Source organism: Podarcis muralis, chromosome 14 (genome assembly GCF_964188315.1).
Source record: "Podarcis muralis chromosome 14, rPodMur119.hap1.1, whole genome shotgun sequence".
Lineage (NCBI taxonomy): Eukaryota > Metazoa > Chordata > Lepidosauria > Squamata > Lacertidae > Podarcis > Podarcis muralis.
Genome location: NC_135668.1, coordinates 32847615 through 32871003, shown reverse-complemented (window position 1 = coordinate 32871003; position 23389 = coordinate 32847615). Strand labels below are relative to the sequence as shown.

Here is a 23389-nt window from a genome sequence, read left to right as displayed (position 1 = left end):
AATCCAGGGAAGTTTGGTAAAGCTAGCTCACTTCTTCATTATGTTTCTTTATTATCCATTCAGTTTTATTATTTTTAATAAATATTTTACGCAGTTTTGTGTAAACCGCTTAGGTAGGTCTTTGTTGATTAAGTAGTATATGTTTGTTGATTCGACTTTTAATCTATTTCTACTCTGTTGTTATTTTATCTTTTTGAAAGTCTTAAAATATAAGGGTTAATTTTTCATAGTGCTAATTTTATTGTTTTATCTTTTCTGCAAACTGCTTTGAGGTTTTTTAAAAAAAACAAGTGGTATATTAATTTTATGAAATCAATAAATTTAGTTAAATATATATAAAATAATTAAACGTTCACATGTGCAGCTGCCTCTAATATACATATTTTTGCATTTCAGATCACCGTTAAGCAAGGCATGAAGGCTGACACAGGGGCACTCTTGGCATTGTGTGAAAAGGCAGAGAATGACATTCGCTCTTGTATTAACACCCTGCAGGTAACTTCACATACCCCACTTTCATCTTTTATCAGGGATGGAGGAGAATTTCTATTTTGTTTGCATTTTAATGAGCGACCACCTCATTCTCACTTCAAGCATCAATGCACAAACCAAAACTTTGCCCTTCTTTGAAATTCACACTTGCCTGAGTTTTGTGATGCAGTTCTCTATTTGATTAACAACAACAAAGGCACAGAAGTGCATATATTAGGGGGAAATGAGTATGAAAACACATATTTGGGTGAAAATCACATTAAAATGTGCACTGTTAAGGGGGAATTGCTTTCAGAAAAACGTGTGTTGTAATCAAAGCTGCATAGAAGAATGTGTTTATTTGGAGAACTTTGCACCAAAATGCCAAGGAATTTTCATGAGAGAGAGAAATAAAATAAATAAAAGCGTAAAAATTATTTGTGACTGGCCCACGAGCATCCGGTGAGTTTTATGGCCGAAGGGGGATTTGAACCCTCCCAGGTCCTCTTCCAACATTAACCACTGCACCACATTAACGCTATATTGCAAACCAATGTGAAAATGTGGAGAACTGAAATTATGCTTAGTAAAAGGGGAAACTTGGAGAGTCTGAAATTGACAGGCCCGTCAACCCCATTCCATGTCCTCAAATCTCCCTTTGTTGTCTTTTTAAGTTCCTGCACAGTCGAGGTAAGAAGGAACTGAACGCGAGGACCGTGCAGACCACGCAGGTTGGCTCTAAAGACCAGAACAAAGGGCTGTTCTCCATCTGGCAGGAGATCTTCCAGCTTCCAAAAGTGCAGAGGTGAGGAGGGGGAGCTTCTGCGCTTCATTCAGCAGACCCTTTAGAACTTAAAAGTGTTAGTTTATTCAGCTCCGGCCCTTGAGCTGATACGGCTCATCTTGCCTTGAGCCCAGCAGAGTATAATCCCAGTGTCCGCAAACGAAAGGATGAAGCAGGTATGGCTACATGGCTAAACTTTATTTCTAAGCTATACCGAGAACACACAAATGTACATCTTGCCTCTGTGAGCAGAGAGCGACTCCAACAAAGAAACGGCAGAACAAAGGAAACAGGAAACCAGTAAACGTCACATCCCGTCTCCCTTTCCCGTGGGAACCCAACAGTAACTGAACTGTGGAATGAAAACAGTCCCATGACTTGCAGCTGCTGCTCAGTGAGGGAAACAGAAACTAACAAAGAGGAGCCCATTGGATCAGGCCAATGGCCCATCTAGTCCAGTGTCCTGTCCTCACAATGGCCACACAGATAACAGGGGGAAACCCTCAAGGAGAACCCAAACTATAAAAAGCACGCTCTCCTCCTGTGGCTTCCAGCAACTGGTATTCAGAAGCATTACTGCTTCCAATTGTGGAGGCAGAGCACAGCCATCCTGGTTTGTAGCCATTGATAGTCTTCTCCATGGGCTTGTCTACTCCTCTTTTAAAGGCATCTAGTTGGTGGCCATCGCTGCCTCCTGCAGAAGTGAGTTCTACAGTTTAACTATGCAATGCATGAAGATGGACTTACTTTTATCCATCCTGAATCTCCAAAAACATTCAGCTTCATTGGCTGCCCACCAGTTCTAGTGTTACAAAGGGGGGGGGGGTTATCTGGCCACATTCTCCATGCCAATTTGTCCCTTCCAAGATGCATTTTGGGGTATATTTCTTAATAGAAGTGCAAAAATGCACCAGGTTTTAAGACTGCAAGGGATTTTTGCAAACTAAACTAATGTTTTCAGACATGACATCTATTTGATTCCCCCCCCCCCCTTTTAATTATGTTATTTAGACCATTAAAAGCTGCAGATTCTTTCTTTTTTTCCTGATGTTTGTGCATGGAGGACCTGTATTTGGTAGAACAGTGTGAGATAAATTTTAAAATTATTTATCTGGCAATGCTTAAATACTGCTTAGAATTTAAGTGGTTTACGTAAAGTAGTATGCTATATGGTATTGATTCTTTTTTAAATGGTGATTAAAAATTATGAAAATATAGCAAAAAAATATTTGTTTTGAAAACAAAAGTACATAATGAGATCACGTCTCCACATTTTGACAACTGCTTGATTCCCCCCCTGCCTTTCCCTCCCCACCACCATGGGAAAGCTTTAAACTGCATGACCAGTCTTAACCCTTCTGCTTCCTGCTTCTGTTCCAAGGCAGAGAATCGGTTTGGACCCTTCAATTCCAGCTCACTTCCTTGCTAATGGGGGCGATGACAACCTGTTCCATGTGACCTCAGCTAGAGCTTCCCTTAATCCAAATGCCCAAAGGTTTCACCACATCCTGCATCTAAGCATGTCCTCAGGAGAACATGAAAAGCTTACCCAGGCATGTAGTTTGTGTTTCATTTTTCGCTTTGGTGTGAGAAAGCAAAATTCAGGCCACTAGTTCAGATCCTTGTCTCCCCATGTCCTTCCCATCCCCAAATATATATTACCAAGAGCTTGGGGCAAGTTATAATATTTAAGAAACAGAAATATATGGTATATAAAAAAAATTGTCCAGTAGCACCTTAGAGACCAACTAAGTTTGTTCTTGGTATGAGCTTTTGTGTGCATGCACACTTCTTCAGATACAGAGGCACACAAAATTATAATGACTTGAAGACATTCAGAACTTAGAAAAACACTACATGTGGATTTCAGCATTGCACCATCTTCCAAAAGCTTATTCAGTTAAAAGCTGTGATTCTGAAAGTTGGTCAGGCTCTGAATTTGGTGAAGCTCATACAGATGAAAAGCCCAGAGCTGTAGGGCAGCCTCTGTGAATGCCTTTCAGTGTTGCATTTGGGGGTTGCAGTTCAATAAAAGATACTGGCTGACACCTTGGCCACATTCACACCATACATTCAAAGCAGTATGACACTGCTTTATATAGACATGGGCTCTCCCCCCCCCCCCCCAGTATTGCTATGAGTTTGTGGGGTGCCCGGACTCCCTGCTTCTAATTCATGGACACTCCTTCTAATTCCTGGGTGACAGGCACTGGATTTAGCATTTTAAAGTAAAGCCAGATTGGCTTCCCATGTTCAAGTGATCATCTGATCATCTCCATTAAGGAGAACAAAAGGAAAGTGATGAGCCGTTAGAAATCTCACCAGAGAGAGCAGGAACTCCTTCAGATCAGACTTACTTAGAATACAAAAGGCTGCTGTGGCTAGGGGAGAAGGTAGAACCTCTTGGGGTGTCAATGCTTTAAGCCCCTCCATCGTAGTAAAGGGACCCCTGATCATTAGGTCCAGTCGCGGACGACTCTGGGGTTGCGGTGCTCATCTTGCTTTACTGGCTGAGGGAGCCAGCATACAGCTTCCAGGTCATGTGGCCAGCATGAGTAAGCTGCTTCTGGCGAACCAGAGCAGCGCACGGATGGTATATACATGTAAATAAGTCATATGAAGATGCCACAGTTTCTGTTGTGCCTCATTTCCAAAGGAAACATGAACCCTGGAACTTTGCACCACTCAGAAATTGGTGTAGCGTGCAACAATGTCTTGGAAGTTGTATTTTGTTGAAGGCTCTGATATGAATTGAACTACAATTCCAAGAGTGCTTTAACGGTCAGTCCTTCTCACAGGGAACTCAGGGAATTGTAGCTCCATGGGGGGGAATAGGGCATCTCCTAACAACTCTTGGGACGCTTAACAAGCTACATGTCCCAGAATTCTTTGGGGGTGAGCCATGACTGTTTCACAAGTGCATGGTTGTGACTGTGGCTTGTCTCTGCTTTCCTTGTCAGGGCTTGTACGACAACTTTCTGAACATGAAGATAAAGGACTCCGCCTTTGACTCGCTCTGCCTGGCCTTGGAGTGGCTGGGCTTCTCCGACCTGGTGAACAAGGCAGTCCTACACAGACAGAACTTCCAGCTCATGCGCTACTTGCCCTTCCTCCCCGTCGCTTTCCACTTGCTCTTTGCCGCTTCCAGCGTTCCCCGCCTGGCCTACCCCAACAGCCAGCACGAGGCATGTATTGAGAGAGGAGTGGTCGTGGGCACAGCCAGGTGTCACAAGCCAAGCGGCGATGTCTTGGATGGGGTGGGCAGATCCCGTGGGGAGGGCGAGAGATCAGGGAGCTGGAACTCCCAGGGGGGCCCAGTTGGAATGAAAAGGAAGAGGCAGGGTGTGTGGAGCTTGTTGGAGTTTACACTTAGCCATGCAGTTCACCTGCAGCCCCTTTAACCCTAGCCTGGCCTATGCATTGCTCAGATTCATGCATTGAAGAGCTTGGCAGAACCCAAAACCTGAGTTTTGAGTTCATCCAGCAATGTGAGACTGCTCTGCACTAGTTGTACAGTGGTACCTTGGGTTACAGACGCTTCAGGTTACATATGCTTCAGGTTACAGACTCTGCTAACCCAGAAATAGTACCTGAACTTTGCTTCAGGATAAGAACAGAAATCGTGCAGCAGCAGTGCAGCAGCAGCAGCGGGAAGCCCCATTAGCTAAAGGTTAAGAACAGTTTCAGGTTAAGAACGGACCTCTGGAACGAATTAAGTACTTAATCCAAGGTACCACTGTATTTCTTTATGCTCTGAGGCAGCAAGGTACTACAGTGTTGAGAATCGTCCAAGAATCATTGCTTACGTCATCTGTTACACACTTTGATGAACTGTTAATAGCTGAGGAATCCCTTCGGGGTGAAACAAGGAAATAATCCGGAAACCTTGTTCTACCCTCTACCCTACCCAGCTGCCTGAGCCAGCCTGCCTGTTTCTGCTACCTGTGCTAGCCAGCCTCATCAGCTGTATTGTCCGTGACATTCCGGGGACTTTTCCTTAACCACATTCGAGGACTATAACATATAAACTAAAACAAGAATGTACAGTATATCCTCTACTTACGATCACAATCCGTTCCAGAGGCCTGTCCACTGGGTGAAACCGGACGCTAGTAGAGGCGCCGTTGTGCGCATGCACATTCGGTGGCGGCGCGCTTCTGCACATGCGTAAACGGCAGCCACTTGTGCGCTGACACAGAAGCCGCTTCCACACATGTGCAAATCACGGCAAACCCAGTGTTTACTTCCGGGTTTGCCGCAGTCGCAACTTGGAACGTCCGCGAGAAGAGGCGGGTATAAGTCAAGGTTCCACTGTATGAAAAAAGGAAGAAATATATCTGCATTGGCTTTAATTAAATTGCTTAAGGATTGTTTATGGTATACATCCTGGACTTGATTCATATGATAGGAAGTAACCTGTAAAGAAATTTGTTACAAACATTACCACTCAGCCTGTTGCGCTCTATTGCATCTGTGTAACAAGGTATTGTATTTGTTTTGACTCTGAGGCAGCAAGGGGCATTCCTAATTAATCCTGAGTCCAGGCTTGTTCAGTTTTCTCCTTGATCCTGGAGCTTACCAGTTTCCAAAGCTGGTGTACCTACTATTGTCATCGCTCAGTGGCCAGCACCTTGTTTTGCATGAAGAAGTTCCCAGGTTCAATTCCCAGCATCTCTGTGGACAAATAACTGACCTGGTACAAAGCATAAGTTCTGCTAGGCTGACCTTTCACATCTTGCGGAAGTTGCCCTGTCTGTCAACATTCCACGTCATGATGATATAACATAACTTGGAGACTGACAGCTCACTAGTGCTGCTTGTTTTGTTTTTCTCAAGTCCCTGGTGAAGCTGACTCAGATGCAGAACCTCATTGCTTCCATGATGTCTGGGATCACGCCAACCTCCCGCAGCCGTGCCGGACCGCAATCTCTTGTCCTTGAGGCCCTTTGCCTCCTCTTGGAGATTATCTCACCAAAACTGAGACCGGTAAGGAAGCCCTTCTGGTAGGAGAATTTTATTTTCTTCATCGTATATATGCTATTTATTGCCCACCCTTTACCCTAAGGTCCCAGGACTGATCACAGCCATTATAATACAATATTAACCACAGTTTAAGACAAATTACATTCGCAAAAGTAGTCTGGGTCATAAAACTATGCATCACATGTGTCAAAGGCCCAGGGTAAACAGGCACATCTTCACCATACTGCCAAAAACTGTATAACGAAGTTCCCAGATGTGCACCTGTGGGGAGGAAGTTCCACAACTTAGTGACTGTCACAGAGAACACCCTCTCACTGGCCACTCTCTACCCCGAGCTGCTGAGGGCGGTGGAACTGCCAGGTTCCTATCCCCTAGTGCCCCTTAGGCCTCAAACATTCCCTTTGAATATGAAAACTGGGAATTTTGGACTACAGCTCCCATCAGCTCTAGTCAGCACAGCCATTTTGACTGTGGCCATGCTCGTGGCTGATGGGAGCTGTAGTTCAAAACATCTGGAGGCCACTGGGTTGGTGAAGGCTGCATTCCTGGTCATGGCAGTCGATGTTAGTTTGGTGAGTCTCCCCATCCCACAGGCTTCATTCGTCACCCTTTGAAACCTGTGTGTCCCTTGCCAGCTGCTTTTGTTTGCCACGTGAGGATTGTCTGCCCATTCCTGAAACAGTGAGCAAAGTGGACTGTGCCCAAGTGGACTGCCAAGGCCGTCCCGTCCCGGTCCTCTGGCCTGAGCTTTACCTCAGGGGACCTTCTTGCGTTGCAAGGCTAAAGGGGACAGTTATGCAAGTGCTGGAAGAAGCAAAGACCTGAAGGGAAACAATTAATTCCGTGTACCCAAAAAAATAAATAAAATGACAGCAGGTGTCCTGTCCTGTCCTTCTCTCCCCCGCCATCCTGTTTGTGTCACAAAAATCTTTTTTGTGTGTCTGCTTGGTGTCCGTTGCCCTTCAAATCACAGTACATGAACAGGCTGTTGGGAATCTTTGAAGGTCAAAAAAGAAGTAGGAGGCATGGCTTGCTTGAGTCCTTTGGGCCTCGTTGCTTACACTGCGCATAATGCTTGAAGCACTCTGAGGCTGGTAGCAGAGTGGCCGTTCTCCTGGCACATCTGCATCTGATGGGTGGAACTATGGAACTCACTCCCGCAGGAGGCAGGGGTGGCCTCCAACTTGGATGGCTTTAAAAGAGGGTTAGAGGAATTCATGGAGGAGGAATCTGACACAATGGCTATGCTCTGACTCCATAGTTGGAGGCAGCAGTGCTTCTGAATACCAGTTGCTGGAGGCCACAGGAGGGGAGAGGGCTCAAATCCTGCTTGCTGGTTTCTCATTGGGGCATCTGTTTGGCCACTGTGAGAACAGGACTTGATGGGCCATTGGCCTGATCCAGCAGGCTCTTCTTACATTCATGTGTAATAAAATCCTTAACAACAACAGAACAAATTTTAGATCAGGTGTAGGGAGGAACAGCTCCCTAGCACATTGGCTATGCTGGCTCTGATGTGAGTTGTAGTTCAGCAACATCTGGTGGGCCAGAGGTTCCCCACACGTGGTGCAGATTTGCCGGTTAAAGTTTCTCTGGAGTAAGTGGGTTTCCCAGTGGGTGCCTACATTTATTTAGAGGGTTTCTATACCACTCTTCAGCCAAAAAGGCTCCCAAAGCTTCTTACATACAACCAACTAAAACTAGACAGTCCGTGCCTGTAAGCTTGCAATCTAAAGGACACGACACGAAAGGAAAGACGGGCACGGAGGGAAGAGGGGGGAAAGCAAATGGGCAGGCAGCCATTTCCCCCACCCCACCCTGTCCTTGGCAGCCAGATACAACGAAGCTGTCCCCAGGCTATAGTTTTGCCCACTGTGTGGGTCCTCTCTTCACTCTCTGCCCATATCCAGTGAAGGAAAGGCCACCCAAAAGTGCATCTTACTCCTTATATAACCCACCGGTCCCTGTGCTCTGCAGGAGAGGGGCATCCTCTAGCAAATCACCATATGCAGTTAGCCCAAGTCAGCCATAAGATGTTGCCTTGAGATCTAGAAGCATGAAGTAGCAAGCGAGATTCCTACTCACTGTCTTCCATTCGCAATTTCCAGGTGAACACCCAGCTGTACAGTCAGAAAGAGAAGCAGCAGCTGGGGGAGCTAATCAACACCATGTTGGCGTATAATCTTACTTACCACCAGGAGCGGACCCCCGAAGGGCAGTATGTCTTCACGCTTGACCCGTGAGTACTGTATAAGACAGGCATGGCCAAACTTGGCCCTCCAGCTTTTGGGCGGACTACAACTCCCATCATCCATAGCTAACAGGACCAGTGGTCAGGGATGATGGGAATTGTAGTCCCAGAACAGCTGGAGGGCCAAGTTTGGCCATGCCTGGTATAAGAGCATCAGGAAAGCCTGCCTGCTGGGGCCTGTCTGGTCCAACACCCTGTTTTCTTGTTCTGATGGGGACATGAGTGCAGCAGCACTCTCCCTGCCTGTGATTCCCAGCCTACTGCCTCCATCAGAACACAGTCATCATAGCTTTTGATAGCCTTATGCTCCATGGATTATTTCTCATTTTATAAAGCCATCACTACCTGTTGCAGAACCACTCTCCACTGCAAAGCAGGGTAAACCCTTTAAAGATCCTGGGGTCCAGTTTCCTACCACTTGTGAGTGGCAGCTGTTGGTGTAAACCTGGGTTCCTCAGTACCACAGTGCCCGCCAACACCTTTCCTTGGCATCTACCAAGGTTTTGTGCCCTTCTTTTTTTCCAGGCAGTTTTTTTTGTGGGAGTTCCATTTCTCCTCTCCCCTACTTTACTCATTTGGGTATGTGTGTGGTGAAAGGGTTGCTTCTTGCTTGTATTTTCTGAGCGCTCTCAGTCTTTTTCTCTGTGAAATGGGCATCTTGTGCCCACAGCAGTTTCTTCTATTTCCAAATGGGCCTCTAGGCCCAGAAAGGGTTGCTTCTTGCTTGTATTTTCTCAGCACTCTCAGTCTTTTTCTCTGTGAAATGGGCCTACAGCAGTTTCTTCTATTTCCAAATAGGCCCCTAGGCCCAGAAAGGTTGGGGACCCCTGGTGTAAACTCTGCAAACCGTCCCCCTTTAGAAAAGCATTGTGTTTGACACAGAAACAAAAGCTCGGTCTCCTTGCACCCTTTGATCTTGTTGCATTTCACACAGGGTCACTCGGCTGTTCTCCTCACGCCCACCACATGAGGAGCACCTAGATCCATGAGCTCCTCCTTGGCATTCACAATTCAGAGCATGGCCCACTCATCCTTCCTTGTGACTCCATTCTGGGGGCAGCATTTCACTCGGAAGCGGAGTGGTCCTCTGTTTTGCAGCCCAGAGTTTGCTGCCTGGGACACAGGAAGTGGAAGTCATGGGAGACTGAGCAGTTCTCCATAATTTAGTCTAACCTTGTTATTCATGGAGGGGGGGGAGTATGATAATTCCCAACCCCTAACCAGACCAGGACCCTGGGAGACCAGGGTTCAAATCCCCACTCACCCTGGCCAGTCACTCACTCTCAGCCTAACCTTCCTCACACGGTCGTTGTGGGGATGAAATGGGTAGCAGGAGAAGTATGGAGGCCACCTTGAGCTCCTTGGAGGAAAGTTGAGGTATAAATGTGATAAATAAATAATTAAAAATAAATTGGCATGTCTTGTTCAGCAGCACTCCCTCTGGTTGCTGAGGTTTCGGCAGGCATGGTCCACCATTTCACTTTATGAAAAAGCTGAGGATCCAAGAATCTGAATTCTGGATTCAGAATTGTATCCAGTACCTGAGGAGTCATATTTTTATCCACAGTGCTTCCACGTTCTGTATATTATGTTAGGATTTTCACTTGGGCACGAGGGACCCTCTGACTCTGAGCAGAAATCTCATTACCGATTCTAAGAGATTAGCAGGTTTTGTACAGAATTGCTGAGAAGCAGCATTTAATCGCCTTCTGCTTTTTTGACCTTGGATGCCTCTGAAATTAGCACCCCAAACCCTTGTTGTGGGTTTCTGACTACAGTCTCTTTCTTCCTCCTTTCTTTATTGTGTTTGTTAATAATAATAAAAACCAGTTAAAAGTGATTTATCAGGTGATCTTTTCTGAAAAGACCTAATATGGCACCAGCCCAGAGGTGGCATCGGCCATCATCACGTGTGACATTAATCAGGGTAGAAGAGAAACTCAAGGATTCGGCTTAAGCGCACGCTCTCTCTCTCTCTGTGCCTAAATTATCTGGAAGCAAGCGTGTTGTTTCCAGCCCTCCCTGAGCAGATGGTGAAAATATCCTCTTCATTTTCTGGGTATGTCGACTTTAAACACATCACTTCTCCATTCCTGTGATCCAGCCCCCGCCACTTCCTCTCCACTCACTTAATCAGGTTTGATCCTCTTTGACTCCCCACCCCCCCAATCTGTCTTCTCTCTTCCTGTGAGCGAATGCACGCATGGATGTCTTGAGTTTTGTGGAATTCATGGGTAGTTTAGGGAAGCGTTCTGGAGTTGTGCTACACTTCTGCACCTCAGTTCTTGTAGCAAAACCATAATGTGGGAGATGGCCCATATCGGGCTTGTATATTGACTTAGTCACCTACGCTAAGGAAAAAATCACCTTTAGGCGACTCTTGAAGCAGTTAGCTTGACCAGAGTTAGTTAACTTTTTTCTGTTAGCCTCCAAATGGTTAATAGAAATGTGTTGAGCTAGGTAGGTAAGGGTAAAGCGACCCCTGACCATTAGGTTGAGTCGTGGCTGACTCTGGGGTTGCAGCGCTCATCTCACTTTATTGGCTGAGGGAGCCGGCGTACAGCTTCCGGGTCATGTGGCCAGCATGACTAAGCCACTTCTGGCGAACCAGAGCAGCACACGGAAACGCCGTTTACCTTCCCGCTGGAGTGGTACCTATTTATCTACTTGCACTTTGATGTGCTTTCGAACTGCTGGGTTGGCAGGAGCAGGGACCGAGCAACGGGAGCTCACCCCATTGCGGGGATTCGAACTGCCAACCTTCTGATCGGCAAGTCCTAGGCTCTGTGGTTTAACCCACAGCGCCACCCGTGTCCCCAGTTGAGCTTGGTAAAAATGCTCCTGGACTAGTAATTTTACCAAGGTTGGCCTAGATATTAAAGTGATGAGGGTAAAAAAATCTTAGTGGGTTGTGTTGTTACTTACTTCCCACCCTCCATGGTCTAGATGGTTCAGCCTTCCCATACTAAACAGTGTGAGAAGGGCCATAGCTGAGCATCTCTCTTTGCCTGGAGGAGGTCCCAGGCTCAATGCCCCAAATGGCATCTTCAGACAGGACTGGGGAAAAGATTCCCTGCCTGCCACCACAAAGAGCTCCTGCCAGTCGGTGCAGACAATACTGAGGTAGATGGATCAATGGTCCGACTTGGTATAAGCCTGCTTCCTGTGTGTCTTAAGGCTAAGGGAAGCTTTGGCCCTCCAGATGTTGCTAAACTACAACTCCCAGCATACCTGGACATTGGCCACGTTTGCTAGGGCTAATGGGAGTCATAGTTCAGCAACATCTGAAAGGCCACTGGTTCTCTGCAGTCCTATAGTAATTAGCCAGGGTAGGAGGGTCAATTGCCTTTTGATATCCAAAGGCCTAGTCACCTAGAGGCAACCCAGAACTCACCCCAGGCAGCCAGGTTAGAGTGGGGGTTTTTTCGCAATCATCATGTCAAGACTCAAGCTGGATTTCCCACTGAGCCAAGTTTTGTTTTCTTTCTTCTAAGCCACCTGTCCTAACACAAGACTGCATTGGGTGCTCCTTTCACGCAAATCGTTAATGAGAAATTTTGCCCTTGATTCGCCCGTCACTATAAGTAAGAAACTATATCCCTCCATTCTGCAAAATCAGGTTCAAGGTTAATACAGCTGGAAATGTTTTTTTCACTCCAAATCCCTTACATTCATTCAAAGGGCTTAGTGGTTTGCACTCATGTCTGCGTGTTCAGGGGCTGGGAGAAATTTCCGTTTTCTTCTTTCCTGTATCATATCAGCTCTCTTAGTTTGGGTTTCTGCACCCTGATCTCTATCGGATATCACTGAGCTGCCCTCTTTCCAGGAATATATTAAGTTTTCAGAGCTCCCCACCCTTTCAAGGCACGGATATATTTCTGCCCTCCTCCCACCTTCGCCGTCAGCCCCCCTGCTGAGGGGATCAACAAGACGGACTTCTGATTTGCTGCCTTCTCCTGCCTTCTATTCATATTCTCATCATTTGAATCTCTCCCCGCCGCCGGGCTCAAAACCAGCCTAGCCAAGATTGTTTGGCCTTAATCGGATTAGAGGAAGAGAAAACAGCTGCCTTTTGGCTTTTGACGGAGAGGCGCGAAGAAGCTGAAGATGCCTCCGGTTCTCCCCTCCTCGTTGGGCCACTAGGATGCCAGCCCGCCTTCCGCTTCTATGTTTCAAGCCCGCTGCCAGGAGACTCTGTTCGTGACTGACTGGGGGGTGCCGCTGGTGATCGCCCTACTCCTCCTCGGCCTAATTTATCTGTTCATTTACCTGCCAGCCAGCCTCCAGCAGTCGTCGTCGGTGGAAGAGGCAGTGAGGAATTTAAGCGACAAGTACACTTACAACGGGGTGGGCTTTGTCAAGCAGTGAGGTCTTCCACACGCTGGTCCAGAGGGCACCAAAGTCCACCTGTGGCCGACCCATTGCTCCATTTGAGGCCAAAGAGCGGCAGGCACAGATCTGAGCTCAGCGGACGAAACTTCCACTCCGGTTTCGGATAGAAAGAATTGTATCCAAGAGAGCCGTTCTTCCTTAGAGCAGCTGCATTTTTGGGTGACTACACCAGAGGAGACCGGCAGGTTTCTTCTTCCGATTGGCGGACCCAGGAGCCAAGTCTCCGAGCCTCGCTGCTCCGTCGTCTTACTTTGCAGGGTGTCGTGGAGGAAAAGCTGAGTCTCGCCAGCGGAAAGCAGGGAGGAGGTGCTATGTTTGGGCATTTCGTGGAAGGAAGAACTCGCCGAGACATTTCGTTGTGGGAAGAGTTGAGGTGATTGGTGCAACATGAGTGGCTGGCATCACCGAGAAAGGCTGAAGACCCATGTGTGGAAAACGCTGGCTCTTCAGAGGCAGGCAGCAGCACTTGAAAAGACTGGTCCTTGACTTTTACTCTTCATTGAGCCCCCACCTCACTGCTGGCCACCATCTTTGTAACAAAGCTTTCTGACTAAAAATGGCAAAATATGTTGTGTATCATTTGGCCACAAGAGGGTTTGTCTAATTAATGCATAGCTGTGGCTTAGATTTGCTGGGGGTTTTTGCACAAACGTGTCAGCTTTGCTGTGCTTATGGCAGTGTTTCCTAAAAGAGCTTTAAAGGTACCCTTTCTTTTTCCTGGGTTAAACATTCAGGGCACATACCATGCTCTTTAGAGCCAAAAGGATGATTCTTTTTCAGGAAAGCAGAAGCAAATCAGCTGCCTTCAGAGGATCCCACCCTCTGTGTTTCTGCATGAGTCACCAATCAGGGAAGATCCTTCGTTTGGAAGGAGGCAAGCCCAAAGCACTGACTCATGCAGAGGGGCACCAGGCAGACTCCTCGAAGGGTGGGTAATTCCGCCACGATGGAGCTGATGGAATGATAAGATTGCACGATGTGGGACAGAATTCCCCACCCTCGGTGGAAATTGATCCATCAATTTGAAGGAGCCGAGACAGAGCAGCAACTCATTCAGAGACACTGCAGGCAGCCTCTAGTGCAAAGGGGTCCTTCAGATTCCTAGGGGACCCCTAACTATATTAACTAACTTATTTCTTGTGACACCATTTTTTGTGAATTGCTTGATTAAAGTGCTAGTTCTTTTGCTCCCTTCCAACGCTCCTCTGAGTTTGCTAGTATGCTAAGTCTCCTGTTTCTCTTTAAAACTGGAGCTCTGTCTGTCTGCAGCAGGTGTCGAAATGAGGCAATTGATGATTCAGTGTTTCTTTCTCAAAGAGATAATTAGATTTGATTAATATCTGGCACATCCAGCATAGTAGATGGGTTGCTGCTTGTTACCATTTCTTCCTCTTTAACGTGGATTAGTCTCAAGATCTAAGAATCTAGCTTTGCTTGCTTTATTTTATATTACCGTATTTACTCGGGTCTTAATGCACCATCAAATCTAATGCGCACCTCAGTTTTCAGAACCTTGGACCCAAAAAACTGTTTGCTGGCAAATGTAAATGTGCCATCGAATCTAATGCACACCTTATGTTTTCGCAACATAATTTGGCCAAAAAAGGTAATCATTAGATTCGAGTAAATACAAGTAAATTAAAAGCAAAGTTTTATTCCTTGGGATGGAAAGATAATCTGCAAAGTAGGCAAAATGTGTCTGCAAAAGTTACCTTTGTGTGTTGTGGGAATACTTGCCTCTCTAGACAATTGGTCTTACCCTGGTGTCCTAAATTAACGGTTAGGATTGAACTGTTCAATGCATTGGCCCCCACAAGAGGAGTGAAGGCCTGGTGGGTCCTCTTTCCAGATTTATTCCAGATGATGCTAGACTGTAACTCACATAATCCCTGACCTTTGGCAACTCCGGCTGGGGATTATTATGGTTATTATTATAATTTACTTTCCCTTCACCCTAGGGAATTTACACCCTTCACCACTAAGCATATTTGGTTGAATTTCATGTAATGAAAGGCTCAGTTTCAAATCGCAGCAAAATTTTGACATCTGAGTTCGAGAATCAAAATTCCAAATTGTTGGCTGAATTAAGTTGGTATGATTTTTGCTATAAAATTTAGTTAGACTGTTGTTGGAAACTGTCAAATACATGCCGGTATCCTTCTTGCCTGTAAGCTGCCCATTTTGTTGTTAGTTACCACCTAATTATAAGTCCAGCACTGTTACAAAGTGATCTGCTGCTTTCAGGGTTGACTCTGTGATGTAGATTGTTCCAGCGTCTTAAGGCTGATGCAGAATATCAAAGATTTGCTAAGTGCTTTGTACGTTCCAGAAAATATATCAAGACTATTTGCCACCAAAATTCACATGCAAGTAATTTTGAGGCGCATTTCACCTCCACTTCAAATTTGAGGTTAAAATTCCACACTTTAGAAATCTCAAATTTCTCACTAGGCATTTTGTTTTTTTGCATCCGAGGCTCAAATGTTGAAATTGTGTATGTTGTCAGGATTGTCTCTATCCACTTGCTTCGCACATTCAGTAGTGACAGCCCTTGCATTTCAGGAGCTCTACCTTCTTTCTTCCTCTTTGCTGTATTAAAAATGATTTCCTTCCAAGTCTCTGCTTGAAAACTCTAGAAGACCAATAAACCTTGCAATGTTCAGCCAAGGCTGCCTTGTCAGTGTCTGTCTCAGTTAATTCCTTTAGCTGTGCATTGATTAGCGGTATCCTTTTCCTTTCCTTTCTTACTCTAACATCTGATGTCTTCATTTTCTGGAGAGAAATATATAACGGTTCTTTATACAGTGCACATTTTGATTTCTTTCAAACTTGCAATTCTAAAAACCAAAACCAAGTTAAGAAGTGGGGAACAAATGCCATGGGCATTATTTTTTCCTTTTGAGCCATGGAATGCTCATAAACATTCTGACTTCTGGTGGGTGAAAGTGCCTGCAACAGGATGCTGGCAAGTAGTAATAGGTTCTGGTGATGTGAAATATCACTTTGACTAGGGTACTCACAGACATGATCTGAAATTAAGAGGAGGCTCATTTTGCACCTAAAGATTCTCCATTTGCAAGCACCTCAAAAGGTCTGGGTGCCATTTTTTTGCACCTGGCTGACACTCAAGGATTACTGAAATGTATGTGCTTGAAATAGTTAAGGATAGACAATATGTTAAGGAGTTTAACAATAAAGAGTAGAGTGTTTTTAAAACTGAAGTACAGTACCAATACTTTTATTTTAAAATGAGTAACAATGTGTCACTCATGTGAATTACGTGTTAGTTCATGCTTCTCAGAATAACACACACACACCTAAGTGGCGACTAGACATTCTGTTTTGGCGCCCACAACCCAGGTCCCAAAAGCCATTTGGCTCCTAGCTTTTCTATCCCAGTTTCTAACACTGCTCACAGAGGCCCTAAAACTGGGAAGGAGCTGTTTCGGGTTGGTGTTAGGAAGGCAGTACACAAGAAAGAGAACTTTGAATGCTAGGAAACTGGGACAAGTAAATTTCACACCTTAATTTGAACAAACCTGCCAAAATGCTAGCTGCAAGTATATACCTTCTGTGGGTTTTTTTAAAAATAACTTTATTTTAATCATTGTTGTCTACTCTTTTAAGAATAATGGGGGCAAGAGTGGGCAGGTGTACAACTTAATGCTCAAGGTGGCATTCATGGTTCTCCCCTCTCCCCCCCCCCCCATTTTATCTTCACTACAACCCTGTGAGGTAGGTTAGGCTGAAAGGCAGTCAGTGGCTCCCATAGATGAGCAGAGATAGATAACTTGTTTTTTAGTGTGGTTTTCTTCTTGTTTATAATTCTTCTGCACTGATCTATCCCACTACAATGCCTAGAAACATGGAGGAAGTGTGTAGGTTCCCAGATCTCCCGCTTCGGAAACCGCTGACTTACCAAGCCAAGCAACTTATCGCAAGAGAAATTGAGCTGGAGAAGATGAGGCGGACGGAAGCCCTCCTTCATGCACGGAACTCTGGCCAGGTAAGTGGCTGGACGGTTCTTGGGGAGAGCAAGTGGATCAAAGAATAAGTGGGCCTGACTTAGGCCCCTCTACAGATCTTGTGTATGCCCCAGAATCCTTTGCAGCATGCAGCGGTTCATTGGTAAACAAGCCTTCTGCACCAGAGGTTCCCCAAGGAGAAAAATCCCTGAAAATTAGTGGTCCAGAGAGGGGGATAGGACCCCTTTCCAACCTGATGACCACTTTTCCTTGTGGGCAACCGTCTGTGGATCACATGCCAGTGGTGGATGGGGCCCACTGGTGCCAACTATAGGGGGTCTGGGCACCCACAAAAAAGCCTCCAGCATGACTTTTGGGGCCTTTCAAAGCACCAGAAATCGTGTCTGAGCCCTCGCAAAGCCCTGCCTAGCTTTGCAAATGTGTTAGCAGTCATTTTTCTCCACCATGGTGATAAAGCTTGCTGTTTTCTAAGCTCAGCAAATGTCTGACCTTTTTTTTTAAGTGCTACTCAACTGCAGCTGAAGGGATTGGCATCAGTTCATTGACAGCCATAACATTCATGTTGAGGTTTACATGAGGACAGTCATAATGGTCAAATTCTTTTAGAAAGCTCTTCTGCCCTCTGGTGGGCCCAAGTGCCTATTACTGCCACCACACGAGTTCTTGGCACTGATCCTTTGACATTACATGTCTCTGTCCTCTTCATACTGGGAAAGATTGGTGATATCTGTTGCGGGGTGGGAAGAGAGACACAGCTGTTTTTTTGTATGCGGCAGACTGAAATTTATAACTATAATTTGCTAGTGGAAATCTGGATTAAAGAGGCTCCTGGTCCTACTTTCTGCTTAGCTCAAGTGCATTCAAAATTTATGTTGTTGTTGTTTAGTCGTGTCCGACTCTTCGTGACCCCATGGACCAGAGCACGCCAGGCACTCCTGTCTTCCACTGCCTCCCGCAGTTTGGTCAAACTCATGTTGGTGGCTTCGAGAACACTGTCCAACCATCTTGTCCTCTGTCGTCCCCTTCTCCTTGTGCCCTCCATCTTTCTCAACATCAGGGTCTTTTCCAGAGAGTCTTCTCTTCTCATGAGGTGGCCAAAATATTGGAGCCTCAGCTTCACGATCTGTCCTTCCAGTGAGCACTCAAGGCTGATTTCCTTAAGAATGGATAGGTTTGATCTTCTTGCAGTCCATGGGACTCTCAAGAGTCTCCTCCAGCACCATAATTCAAAAGCATCAATTATTTGGCGATCAGCCTTCTTTATGGTCCATCTCTCACTTCCATACATCACTACTGGGAAAACTATGGCTTTAACTATACAAACCTTTGTCAGCAAGGTGATGTCTCTGCTTTTTAAGATGCTGTCTATGTTTGCTGTCGCTTTTCTCCCAAGAAGCAGGTGTCTTTTAGGCCACCCTAAAAGAAATCTCTAATAGGCCACCTTAAACCTGTTGCGTGAAGGCCCTTTTTTTGAAGATGGTAAGGCCAACGTAAACTAAGAGGAGGGTGGGAACAGGATTCCCAGTTTCTGTGGCTTTAAGGCCTTTTTGTGTCGCTAAATATATCCTACCCAAGAGATTACAGCATGGACAGTGGGTAACTCATTTGGTTAGAGTTTGATGCTGATAATGCCAAGATTGCAGGTTTGATCCCCGTATGGGATAGCTGCATATTCCTACATTGTTGAGGGTTGGACTTGATGATCCTCAGGGTCCCCTTCCAACTCTATAATACTATGATTCTACGAAAAACAGACTAGTGGTCCACGTGGAGTTGAAAAATTAGTTGGCAGCTGGTACCTTAAGCGGGTGGCGCTGTGGGTAAAACCTCAGTGCCTAGGACTTGCCGATCGTATGGTCGGCAGTTCGAATCCCCGCAGTGGGGTGAGCTCCCATCGTTCGATCCCAGCTCCTACCCACCTAGCAGTTCGAAAGCACCCTTAAGTGCAAGTAGATAAATAGGTACCGCTTTATAGTGGGAAGGTAACGGCGTTTCTGTGCGCTGCGCTGGTGCTGGCTCGCCAGAGCAGCTTCGTCGCGCTGGCCACGTGACCCGGAAGTGTCTCCGGACAGCGCTGGCTCCCGGCCTCTTAAGCGAGATGAGCACGCAACCCCAGAGTCGGACACGACTGGCCCATACGGGCAGGGGTACCTTTACCTTTACCTTAAGCTTAGTCACACCTAATTTGTTGAAACTTGGACAGATTTGCTGCCTGAAAAACTAGAAAGCTGCTGCCAGCCTGTGTTGTACTGAGCTAGATGATCAGTGGTCTCATTCAGCAAAGAACACATTCTTATGTTCCTAATCGTAGAATAGTAGAGTTGGAAGTTAGCCCAGGGGGTCATCTAGTCCAACCACCTGCAATGCAGGGATCACGGCTCAAGAATCCCTGGCAGATGGCCATCCAAACTTGTTTAAAAACCTCCAGCAGAGGAGAGTCTACTGTCAAATTATCATAATGATGGAAGAGAGCATTGTAAGCTTCTGTCCCCTAGAGGGTGGCATTTCCTTGTCCAAGACCAGATCTCTAAATATACTGTTAGCCAGTTGTGATGGAAACTGGAAATAGTTGCAGGCTTGCAGCAATCATGAAATTGCGGAGACCAAATGGGCTCAAAGGTCTTTCTCGGCAAACTCCCAGGGGAACAAGGAGCCAAAGACTAATTGAGAATCCGGGCCAGCTACTTATTAAAATACACAATGCAAGCTTTTTGAATCACACGGGTCTCTTCCTGTGTTTTGGGTGGCGATAGACTTATTATGCCAAGATGCAGTGCATGATGCCGACACACACACACACACACACACATGCCAGGTGTTTGCTTTTTGTTCCTAATATGCAATGCTGGTGTACAAACTGGCAGCCACGGCTGTGGTGTGCAGTGTGACTTCTGCTGATACATCAAATCTTTGACATCTGTTGAGTTTCTGGTCTTCATGACTGCGGTGAGTTGCTGGAAATTGTGTACCAAATGGTTCCTGAAATCTCTGAAGACAAGACTTGCTTCAGTAAGACTATCAGTGGCTGGGACTCTGTGTAGCTCTTGCGGAATGACTCCCCTGATTTGCAAAATGAGAAAATTTGTAGATTTGCATAATTTATACAGGCCGCAGAGCTGAGCTTTCCTTGTTGCTGTTTCATTTTTTAAATGCAGAATACAAACAGCCTTGCTAATTAAGCAGGCTGTGGGATTGCAGGTTTCATTAGGTTTCATATGGGCTGGCTGATAAGGGAAGGATTTATATAGTACAAAAGGAAATGAAATAATAGACGACGACTCCCCCCCCCCCTTATTTTTTTTATACAAGAAAGGGAAAGAGAGAGTAAACAAACGTGATTCTTAAGAAAGAAAGAAAACCTATGGAAAAATTATTTGACCATATTGAATGGTATTTTAGAATTCTAAAACTTTAAAGGGAAAAGAATAAAAGAGACCAGCTGCTTTTGGACAATCAAATCTTGGTTGTTGTTTGGGACGACATCAGCCCTGGCCAAGACAGCCATATAATACTGGAGCTGACCTGAATTGTACTCCAAAGCACCTGGAGGGTACCAGGCTGGTGAAGACTGGCTTCTTATAATAAACCAAGATAGGCACAAACTTCACGCATCAAAATGTAGCTGCTTTTCTCCTCCCTCTCTGCAAGCCAGGAAGCAGCAGTTAACCGTAGCTTTCTGTTACAGCCAAACCAGGAAACTAGGGTGAGCAGAACAATCCAAAATGGGGCCTGGTGTTGAGTTTGCATTTGCCTTTTTTCTTGCTTTTCTGGCTTGGTTTCAGTCATTGGAATTTATTGATTATTTAGAATGTGTGAGAGAGAGAAAGACAGACAGACAGAGAGCGAGAGAGAGAATGAATGAATGAATGAATGAATGGTGGTTAGAGTGTCATCCTAGAACCCAGGAGACTAGGATTCAAATCTTCATTCCACTGTGAAGCTCGCTGGCTGATCTGGTGCCAGTCGCCATCTTTCAGCCTAACCTACTTCACGGAGTTGTAAGGATGAAACAGAACCATGTACGCTACCTTGAGCTCCCTCAAGGTGAACGTGGTGAATACATAATACATAAAGCACCTCAAAAGAACTGAAAAGATTCTCCAAATAAATACAATAAATTAACTAACCCTTCTCTGCCTGTCTCTATCTTCCCCACAGGCGATGGAGACAACTTTGCTCCCGAAAGAAGGCAGCCACAAAGCAAGCCATGAGCCGGCACTGCCAGAATCCAGAGTGCGGAACCACAAACAGCGTCTCGACCAGATTGTGAAGAGAGCCACATTTGAGGAGAAGGTGGGGGCAGCGTCCAAGGAGTGCAGGCAGCAGAGGGCCATAGCACAGGGCAGCTTGCAGTGCCAGCACAGCCTGGCAGCTTGTGCCTCATTCCCTTTGCTGTGTTTCTGTCTCGCATAGTTGAGAAAGGGCCCTATCTTCAGGGCAGCAATTCTGCCGGCTCTTGTCCCAGTGCACATGTGAAACTCTCCTTTCTTCTTTTTGCTGTCTAGTCCTAGAATTGTTGAGTTGGAAGGGACCACAAGGTCCTTCTAATCCAACCCCCTGCAGTGCAGGAATCTTTTGCCCAATGTGGAACTCAAACCCACGAGCAGCAGTGACAAGGGTCTGGGCTGCACAGGTGCACTGGTGGAGCCAATGCAGCAAGTCCAACTGGTGCCACCTGCACAACTTCCACCTGGCAGCCATCATATTCCCCATCCTCCCAGTAAATGGCAGCAGCACCGCTGCAGGGAGGCTATTATTGCAGCTCCACTGCACTGGGGAGCCAGTCCTGATGTCTACTGGTTTGCGGTAAAAGCGGGATGGTGGCTTCTTGAGGACCAGTGGGTGGCGATTGTAAAGATCAGCAAGGCCACTTTTATGTTAGCATGAGAGCCAATGCTGGCTTCTAGGTGCAGCTCAAAGGTACAGGAATATGCTGCATCCCAAACAGCCTTTTCCACGAGGTTGAAGCCGGGTTGCAGACCTTGTGCATAGCATTCTTTTTCACTAAGAGGTGTGGATAATAAAACTAATTTATCCACTGGGTTGGTGAACCTATAGAAAGCTGCCATAGTATTGTCTACATTGACTGGTAGCAGTTATTCAGTTTCAGGCAGGGAGTCTCTCCCCAACCCAACATGGAGATCTTCTGCATTCAAAGCAGATGCACTGAGCTATACAGCCTTTCTCTTGAGGCTGCCTGCTGCCGTGCCTTCTATAGGATGGTCCTTCACTTGAAGTTGTGCAATGCTATAGTGTGATGCCTGCAAACTAGATGTCCCTTTGCTGGGGGGCGGGGGCTTATTTGTTTTGTTTTGTTTTGTTTTGTTTTATATTTTATTGTTTTGTTAACCAAGAAAAAAGTGCAGTCCTAACAAAAAAAACCCCAAAGAATCAAAAATCTGAACTTTAAAGTACAAAGATATAGCGTAGCTCCAAAGGGATAGTAAAATATTAATAAATACAAAAATTCCCTTTATAAAGCTTTATAGAAATACAAGTATTCTCGACTTGTGAGTTCCATCATTATTGAGAATAAAGTTTCTGCATTGTCTTAAATAAGCTAGACATTGACATATACTGGTGGCGCTAAGTGACCATGCACTTCACTATTTATATAAGAAATAAAATGATGCCATAGATACTAAAAAAATTGTCATTCAAGCTCTCTGCCCTTTAGTATATGAGATACCTTTTCCATAAGGCAATTCACCAAGCCCTTGAATGCCAGCAATCCAAATTATTAAGGTTAAAAGCATTCCAGGATTGGGCAATACTTTGCTGGTTTTGCAGTGTCCGCTGCCAGACATTTCTTGGTTTGGAGAGTTGTTCTCCAGGAAACACAGTGGGGTCTGCCTGGTAGCTATTTGCATGGGTGATCATCAATGAGCAAATGTCTCTAGATGCATCAGAACACATTCCAGGGTAAACCCGCATTCTGTAGCTATGCTGGAAGTCCTATGCAAAGCTCCGTGCCCATGTGACATTGGGTTTCTCTGAGGAAACCAGGCAGATGGATTGCCTTTAACAACTGTGGGTGATGTGGGGAGTAGATGGTGCACTCTCATAATGGCTTCTGTTCCTTTCCGCAGCCAGAAACAGATTTCTTTGGCCGTGCGATTGTCAAGAAAAATGTGTCTCCGTCGGCAGGTATGTTCTGGGGTGGGGAGGAAATTTCCATCAGCAGGGGGAAGGAGACTGGGCTTACTGAAGTGGATAGATGGTGCCAGCAGAGAAGATGGTTTAGCTGCCTTGGTACATACACACAAGGCCTTCTCTGTGGTGGCCCCTAAGTTGTAGAACTCCCTCCCCACAGAGGTCCATCTGGTGCCTTCATTATACAGCTTTGGGCAAATGCTGAGGTTGAACCTTTTTGTCCTGACTTTGCCTCTGTAGTGTAGTGGTTAAGAGTGATTATCTAAGACCTGGGAGATCAGTTGCATAATCAGTTTGCAGCACTAATGGAACATTTGTGGCCCTCCACATGTTATTGGACTACAACTCCCATTTTCCTTGACCATTAGT

At 45.8% G+C, this 23389-nt stretch overlaps 1 protein-coding gene across 2 annotated transcripts in view; it reads left to right on the top strand.

Moving 5' to 3' along the window:
- CHTF18 (chromosome transmission fidelity factor 18) overlaps positions 1 to 23389 on the top strand; it is a 36003-nt gene that overhangs the window by 12210 nt on the left and 404 nt on the right. For both annotated transcript variants that reach the window (XM_077919190.1, XM_028705323.2), the window contains exons 14-22: positions 397 to 495; positions 1146 to 1276; positions 2637 to 2808; positions 4216 to 4440; positions 6092 to 6241; positions 8347 to 8477; positions 16743 to 16887; positions 21026 to 21160; positions 22957 to 23014. In XM_077919190.1, coding sequence (XP_077775316.1) covers positions 397 to 495; positions 1146 to 1276; positions 2637 to 2808; positions 4216 to 4440; positions 6092 to 6241; positions 8347 to 8477; positions 16743 to 16887; positions 21026 to 21160; positions 22957 to 23014 — 1246 coding nt within the window. The remainder of the gene's footprint in view (positions 1 to 396; positions 496 to 1145; positions 1277 to 2636; positions 2809 to 4215; positions 4441 to 6091; positions 6242 to 8346; positions 8478 to 16742; positions 16888 to 21025; positions 21161 to 22956; positions 23015 to 23389) is intronic.